Genomic DNA, 8,968 nt, shown 5'->3' with positions numbered 1-8,968 from the left:
TCACGTGATAAAAACCGTTGATTCAAATATAATTACAAAATTCACAAACCATGGCTTTTATCTTTCTTTAAAGTTGTAATTTCCCGCAAAGTCTCATTGGGGATTCCAAAAAACCAAGTGATGTTTTACTTAGTGATTTAATACATATACTTAACAACGTATACATAATTAATAAACTAAGTAAAAAATAAATGTAATGCCAATTAAATGCAAAAAGTATTTCGAAATAAACTAAATTAGTTGCATTGATTGCGCTAGCCTTTTATGTAACGTAATGTGAAGTCCAGCCAATATTGTTGTTAGTATATTATTTTGGACGAGGACGAACATTAGCCGGCTCAAGGCTGAGCCCGCCCTGTGCTTCTGTGAGTGTACGGAACAAACGAAATCGAAAGGCTGTCTCTGACTCACAGGCGTAGGTTACTTGCTCTGTACTCAGTACTCTAGATCACCTTGACAATGAAAGTGAATTGGACAATGTGGACGCGATCTATTCGTATAAAAACCGGAGCACTTCATGTCAAAATTATTCAGTTGCCAACATTTGCAGCATAAACATGTACGCCAAGGTACTAAAAGCAACAAATTATTAGTTTTGTAATAACTCAAATTATTAATTTGAATTGATTTATCAGTTCAGGAAATACAAGTTACAATTATAGCAATATTTAACCGAACTATTTGGATTAACTATTTCTTTTTCGGTTGAATCAGGATTTCTGGCTTGTACCATTTTGTCAATATTAATAAAATTGTATCATTTCAGTTGATCGTCGCTCTTTGCGCTTTGGGAGTGGTCCGCGCCAGCGGCTACTTGGAAGCTGGACACCTGGGCTACAGCGCTCACGCCATCGCTGCCCCCGCTGTGGTGACCAAGACCATCACCCCTGCCGTCTCCTCCGTGTCCTCCTACTCCAGCCACACCTCCCACGGTAGCCCCGTCGCCTACGCCGCCGCCCCCGTCGTCGCTAAGGCGTACGCTGCCCCCGCCGTCGCCGCATACGCCGCTCCCGTGGCCACTTACGCCGCTGCGCCCGCCGTCGCCGTGACCAAGACCATCGCTCCCGCCGTGAGCTCCATCTCCTCCTACTCCACCCACACCGCTCACGGCTCTCCCGCCGTGGCGTACTCCGCCCCCGTTGCCTACGCCGCTCACGCCGCTCCCGTGGCCTACGCTTCCCACGCCGCTCCCGCGTCTTACGCCGCTCCTGCCGCGTACGCTGCCCCTGCTGCCTACGCCGCGTACTCTGCCCCCGCTGTGGTAACTAAGACCATCAGCCCCGCTGTGTCCTCCGTGTCTTCTTACTCCAGCCACACTTCTCACGGTGCGTCTTACGCCGCTCCCGCTGTCGCTGCGTACGCTGCCCCCGCCGTCGCCACCTACTCTGCTCCCCTGGTCGCCAAGACTTACGCCGCTGCTCCCGTGGCCACTTACGCCGCTGCTGCTCCCATCGTCAAGTCCATCTCTTACTCCGCTGCCCCCGCTGTCTCTCACATCTCCTACAGCGGCCACGGCGCTAACTACGGTTGGTAAACTGAATCAAACATTAGTTCTGTAAATAGACCAATGTATAAATAAACGACAACTACCTAATAACATATTCTTTCATTTTTTTGAACCTTAATTGAGCTGATTGAAATTAATCTGTCATAGAAGAAAATATTTTTCCGTGATCATAGGGAATAATATTCATCATCGGCCTAGCCTTTACCCAACTATGTTGGGGTCGGCTACCAGTCAAACCGGTTTCAGCTAAGTACCAGTGTTTTACAAGGAGCGACTGACTATCTGACCTTCTCAACCCAGTTACCTGGGCAACACGATACCCCTTGGTAAGACTGGTTGTCAGACTTTTCAAGCTTCTGACTACCTGTAACGACTGTTAAAGATGTAGGATAACAGCCGGGACTCACAATTTAACGTCCCTTCCGAAACACGGAACATAGGGACTAATATTATGATCAGTTAATATGACAACAGATAAATTACTTTGCACGTACCTAATTATTTTATTTTATATACTTCATAATAAATGTTTCACTTAACGAACACTCATAATCAATTTCCGCCTCCGGATATTGTCTGATAAAAGTTAAAAAGAATTATCATTGCGGCTTAATTTCATGATACTGGCAATACAATAAATTTTTTAATTTGTATTCCAATCATACATTAAATATGTGTAAATAATTCAATGTTCACAAATGAATAAAAAATCGTTAAAATAAAACTAGATATCGTAAAGGAAAAAAATATCAAATCGATGTATCATTTTTTGAAAAAAGAATTATACAATTCTGTTTACAAATAAAAATATTTTTCTTTTAAACGTATGCATGCATAAATGCATATCCAAATAGTTTGAAGCTTGCGTAAATATCAAATTCTGGTGTAAAACGTCATAAATGGTGCATTACCGGTTTTCAAAAACAAATCATTTCTGGTATTTGTTTATGTCTAGTTCCGGATATTATTCTTTTGAGGATACAGCCCTTTGCAGGCCAGTGAGATCTCTGTTTATATGTTTTTATTCACATTTCTATAAAAAAAGGTTTCATAATTAACTTTAGTCCTCTTTCCTACTACGAAAATACAACACACCAATAAACAACTACTATCAAAATTATGTGTTTTTTCCATTGTTCCTTAGTTACAAGAGTTTACTGTTTTAATTAAATGCTTTTTAAGCATTTTTCGCCACCAGCTAGTTTACGAAAAGATAGTCAAATCGTAACTTACAGAAATTAAACACAATAAACCTTAAATTATTCTATCATTCTGTTCTATGTTAGAAAGAGGTGTTTGAAACTAATCTTATACTTTTGATGATAAAGATTATAAAACTAATTATTAAAGAAGAATGCGCATTAAATTAAGTTAAATATGACAAATTCAGTTACCTTCGGAGAAGGCTTATTTCATAAGAGAAATATCCATAATATTTTGAAATTCTGTTAGTATCAATGTTAGCGTGGTTGCCGAAATGAAGATTTTGACAGAAACCTCTCAATAGAGACCTTTACCAACCTAAGAGGTTTCCGACAACCAGTTTCTTGTATTGTTGTGTGCAGTCCGTGCAGTTACTGATCATCATCAGTAACTGCACGGACTGCACAGATAGCCGATTGGTTGAGGATACCACGCCAAACCCACAGAGCGCGACGTGTCGCGGGTTCAATTCCCTCGCAGGACAAGATTTTTTGTGTGATCCACGAATGGTTGACCTAAGTCTGGATGTATTTGTGAAATCCCCGCGACATAAGGATTAATTTTATTTCCTTAATGCTTGAGTCGTTTTTCTTTAAAGGTAAAAGAAGGTATAGCGTGTTCCCTAGAAGAACCCATAGATCGGGTTAGGTACAATGTCCATGTTACAATCATAAATATGCGACACTTCAACACCATATTGCAATGCTCGAAAGGTCATTTTCTGAATGACTAACTGATATCATTTAAATTGCATAAAACATCTTCTAGAATTCGTTACCAGTTTTAGGAGGATGGTATAAAAGTGAATGCGCATTTTATATATGTTACTTTGTCATCAAAACTACCGGATTGAAGATGTTAAGACAGGTATAATTAATTCTTTTAACAATTATTTGTTATTTTTTATCACACTTAGCAATTATCATGTTTTTCTTTGTTGCAGTTGATACTTGTACTTTGCGCAACTTTTATTTTTGGCCAAAATACTACGCTTACGGCGTCTGATGTTAATGATTTGGCAACAACTACCTCAGATGAGCCTACTACAGAAACAAAGAAAAATGACACGACACAACCTAAGCCTGAAGGCTTCGTGCCACTCTCCAGGAGTGATTTTTCAGGTATGGACATAAAGGATAAAGCGTTTTCATCTTCTAAAAAATTGTCTCAAGAAGGTCGCAATCATTTACCTGTATACCTGCCCCCTCTAGTGTCGTTAGAGTCTACAGCTGCAAACGTAAACAGTTTAGCTGGACCCACACTCGTAGAGCCTGTTGACGAAGACGATGCAAGTTCCTCGACTTCGATAACTTCTGGTCTACGTTCCGGAGAATCTACATCATATTCTGCCTCAATTATCTCTGGCCCCAAGAAGAATGAAATGAGTGCTGCAAATACAAATAAACCTCTCCCTTTGAAGTTGGAAACCATTACGTCGACCACAGCTAAAGCGGAGGTAATTCATCCTAAGGAAGAAGTTAAGGTAGAAACATCTACCGAAATTGCGCAGCCTATTAAAAGCTATCATACTGTGATACATCCGCCGACAATTCAGTATATTCATTCTCCTAAAATAACTTACGTTCCTGTCTCTCCAAAGTCTTTGCAATTGGAACATTTTAATTCTTTCTCGGCTCATCCTTCATCTGTTTTTAAGTATTCCCCAGCTCCGTCATATTTCAAATATGGTCCCACACCCGTTCCAGTGGTAACGCCAATCCCTGTTCCAGTATTATACGATGGCCCTGATGTAGAAACTTTCCACCATTCGGCCCCACATTTTGCCGTACAATCTGAACCTATTCCGGTTCCAGTAATATCTGACTCATCTGTAGGATATCATTCAGTTCCCGATCATGTGGTACATGCTAAGTCTTTTGTGGAGGACTTATACTCTCCTGAGGGCTCACACCGTCACCATGTAGACCATTCAGCTCATATAGACCATTCAGGCCACAGATACGAGAGTTATTCTAGAGCTGTATCATATTCCCCAGCTTCCTCAGTATCTAGCGTCCAATTTAATGGTTTAGGTGCTAACTATGGGTGGTAAATTTTTGATAAATATAAAATGTTAATTATTATTGTTAAGTATTTTAATATTATCTCAACATTGTCTCGGTCGAGATGCATGTAAATATAAGTTAGCATTTGTTTTGATTATTTAAAAAGTGATATTTCGAAATAAATTTTGAATATTTGTTTTGCTTGTTTTTATTGTTTTCCGTACAAGATTAGTACATTGAATTTTTAATATGAAATTATTTAAAAAAACATAAACCAAATTCCGATTTCGATTCATGTAAAATGTGATAATTAGCCTAATATTACTTGTAGCACTTTTGAATAAATGCTTTTTTTACTATAGTTTAGTATTCGAGATTTTGTGAAGCGTAGCTAAAAATAAATAATTTCAAGATCATTCGTGTTTCATCATTAACAGATTTACTTAAAATTATTTAAAATTTGAATATCATTTCCATACCAAATGACAATGTTAAGACGGTAATATTCATGATTGCTTTACATTGGTGTGCTACCAGAAATGATTAATTATATACCACTGATTTGTCAATGTTACGAGACTTTTTATGAAATTGATTATTATCTTAGCTTTCTGCGGGTCGAACAAGATATAGTCCAGCCATTCAAAGGGTCTACCACCACGGCTTATAGTAACATCATTATAGCTGTTTCAACGAAGACGTGGTCATTGGCCAGCAGGACTAGACACAAACGAACAATTACGAAAATTAATAGATTTGAAAATACCTAAACTCCCACGTTTTAAATGTCGTCCCATTCAATTAAAAAGAAACCGTCCAGCTGTTTTTACAGATGTAAATTGCATTGTCTTTTTGTTTTAAGCTAAACTCAAAAACCTGCTATCTTATCGGGAAATGCCTAAATTGAGTAAATAAAAAGGTGGAAAAATCATTAAATATCCACATGCCCTACAAAATATATTTACTTAATTTATTTAATTTGTAAAAAATGAATCACATAACATAATATCAACTAATGTTTGTCAAATAACTGAAATATGAGTCTAGTTCGACGACTTCGAAAACAGGTTTTTATTGTTACAAAGACATTGCTGTCTGCCATCAGGTTGTATCTCATGGATTGGACAGCAGGATTTTTCACAGGTAATGCATTCTTGTTGCCTCTATGACTATTAAGTTAGGTTATTTGTAACCCTTACCATAACAGTCACGTAATGGACTAACACTAAGGTAGCTTTCATTTGTTTGTCACTGTCAGAAACAAAAGCCTTTATTATAAACAATCGCTGCTAACGTGCGCACACATTATGCAACGCAAATAGGTAAACTGACCATATTGTATCTCAATACAATCAATGCGACCTAATTAAGGATTCATAAGACGAATGGCAGTACGTTACCCGATATATTACCGATTGTGACCCGAAAGCAATAAGGCGGCCGGAAATTAACATAATATTCTAATCAATATCGGATTAGTCAGCTCTTGTTTACTACTAGATATTATATTGGCAACATGTACAACTATTAGGAAACTTGATTAAGTAAAATTTGAAGAAGTTTATGATTGTAGCTCAGATGTGGTGGAGGACAAGCGACTACGGAGACTGCAGGTTCAATAATAATATGACTTACTTACTTTTTTGTAAGACACTTTGATCTGTAACTAATAACTCGTTTCAAAACGTAAATATTACTTGACCAAAAACTTGCCGAAATAAACAGCTTCAGGCGGTGCCGGACAGATTCAATGCAGATTCAAGTTCGCAGTCGCCGATATAAAAGCGAAAGCAAGTGCTCCAAAAATTATTCCACTCAACAACTTCCTTCAATACAAACATGTACTCCAAGGTAATGAATAAAAAGACTGTTTTTAAATCTTATCTTACGGGTTAACGACCTAAATATTGGATTGTTTATGTGTTACTTCAATAAGTATCTTGAAGTTAACTTATTTCTGTGTTTCTATCAGGTCGTAGTATTCCTGTGCGCGGCGAGCCTGGCGTCCGCCGGCCACCTGCTGCAAGCCGCCGCGCCCGTGGCGTACAGCGCGCCCGTAGCGTACAGCTCAGCGCCCGCCGTCTCCTCCGTGTCGTTCTCCTCGCACACCGCGCACGCTCCCGTCGCCACCTACTCCGCGGCGCCTGCTGTCGCCACCTACCACGCGGCCCCCGCCGTCGCTGCCTACTCCGCCCCAGTATACGCCAAGTCCATCGCTCCCGCCGTGTCCTACTCCTCCGTGTCCACTCACTCCGCCCCAGTGTCTTACGCTAGGACCTACGCTGCCCCGCAGTCAGCACCTACGCCGCCGCCCCTGTGATCACCAAGACCATCGCTGCTCCCGCTGTTGCCACCTACTCTGCCCCAGTGTACGCCAAGTCCATTGCCCCCGCAGTGTCTTACTCCTCCGTGTCCACTCACTCCTCTCCCGTATCTTACGCTAGGACCTACGCTGCCCCCGCTGTCGCTACCTATGCCGCTGCTGCCCCAGTAGTCACCAAGACCATCGCCGCGCCCGCTGTCTCTTACTCCTCCGTGTCCACTCACCTCCGCCCCCCGTGTCCTACGCTAGGACCTACGCTGCCCCCGCTGTCGCCACCTACGCCGCTGCTGCCCCCGTGGTCGCCAGGACCTACTCCGCTCCCGCCTACACCTCGTACTCTGCTGCCCCCGTGGTCACTAAGACCTACTCCGCTCCCTCTTACGCTACATACGCCGCCGCTCCGGCCTACTCCTCATACTCGGCCGCACCCGCTGTCTCTCACGTCTCATACTCCGGTCTGGGAGCCAACTACGGCTGGTGAACACATGATTGTTGATATTTATTACTAGAAATAGTACTAGTCAAATCAAGTGGAATAAGAAAAATGTTGGAAAAGAACAAATAAATAAAAATTGAAAAATATTTATGTATTTAATTATTTCCTGTCTGTATTTACTTCCTGAATGTTTCAGTTAAAAATGAAAAAAAGAGCGCATCGCCTTTTCATAATTTAAAAGGGGCATTAAGCCAGGCATTAGAGGCTCAATGCCCCCTTCTTCCTTCAAGAATGACACATGGAACAAAGAAACTTTAACTGCGCGGACAGTTTTTATGTTTGTTTTTTTTAAGTAGCATTAATAAAATTTAATAGATAATTCAATATAAAAAAACAAGGACATAGAAACCTCTTTGTTTTTTTATTGACTTCTTGGGCGATATTCGAAGTTACGAGCAATATTTTATGCTTTAAATAAATCAAGCACAAAATTAAAGTCAGATATTTTAATCTTTTATGCTGATGACCACAGTTTACATTATAATTTTCCGAATTATAGAAGAAAAGTTTATGTCTGTTTATTTTGTTTCGAAGTAAGAATTTGCAATGATTACCGGTTCAGAACTCATATTATATGAAGTTTTGTACAATTGATCTTTGCCTCCGAGTTCGTGTCTTTTTTTCCACATGGCGCTTACAATTTTAGGTTTCCGTAGCCAAAGGGAAAAATGGAACCTATCACTAGATTGAACCGTGATATTTAGACAGTTCGAATCCTTACAACTTTCAAAGATAAAGTATTTCTGCTGCCGCTACAACAACTAGTTCACTTTATGTTTCTAATTGACGAGGACCTGTTGCTGGAAATGGGATGGGGCGGATGAAATCCTGGAATGCCGGAATGAAAGGGATAAACCGATTAATATTATATTTTTATCTTTTTGGGCCGGAGGTTTTTAAATTTTTGTTTCACGAACGACCTCACGAGAGTCTACGAAAAAATTTGTGTATTATAGTATATTTAAAAAAATATTTTATTACGGTTGTTCTAATGTAAACTGTGGTCATCAGCACAAAGATTAAAATATCAGACCAGTCATAAAACGCTGGGTTTTTATTTAATTTTGTGCTTGATTTATTTAAAGCATAAAATATTGCTCGTAACTTCGAATAGCGCCCAAAGAATCAATAAAAACAAAGAGGTGTCTATGTCCTTGTTTTTTTATATTGAATAGCTATTGCCCGCGACTTCGTCCCGTGGGTAGAAGATATAAGTTATGATTTTAGGTATACCTGCCGGTTTTTTCACATTTTCCATTGTATCTTAGCTCCTAAAACTTATATCTTAGCCCTAAAACCTTCCTCGATGAATGGTCTATCCAACACAAAATAATTTTTCAATTTGGACTAGTAGTTCCAGAGAATAGCGCGTTCAAACAAACAAACAAACTCTTCAGCTTTATATTTAACTAGCTGTTACCCGCGACTTCGTC

General features: G+C 39.9%; 1 protein-coding gene across 1 annotated transcript; it reads left to right on the top strand.

Annotated features, from left to right (window-relative positions):
- The first annotated feature begins 225 nt into the window (after positions 1 to 225).
- Positions 226 to 7,621, top strand: LOC113506338 (serine/threonine-protein kinase WNK1-like). The gene is given in 6 exon segments (XM_026889183.1): positions 226 to 569; positions 767 to 1,530; positions 2,463 to 2,505; positions 3,654 to 4,264; positions 6,583 to 6,998; positions 7,001 to 7,621. Coding segments are annotated over 6 exon segments (2,394 nt in total). The 5' UTR covers positions 226 to 557; the 3' UTR covers positions 7,549 to 7,621.
- Positions 7,622 to 8,968: the final 1,347 nt, after the last annotated feature.

Source organism: Trichoplusia ni, assembly GCF_003590095.1.
Source record: "Trichoplusia ni isolate ovarian cell line Hi5 chromosome 10 unlocalized genomic scaffold, tn1 tig00003324_group9, whole genome shotgun sequence".
Lineage (NCBI taxonomy): Eukaryota > Metazoa > Arthropoda > Insecta > Lepidoptera > Noctuidae > Trichoplusia > Trichoplusia ni.
Note: the sequence above shows the minus strand (reverse complement) of the source record. Positions and strands in the feature narration are given on the sequence as shown.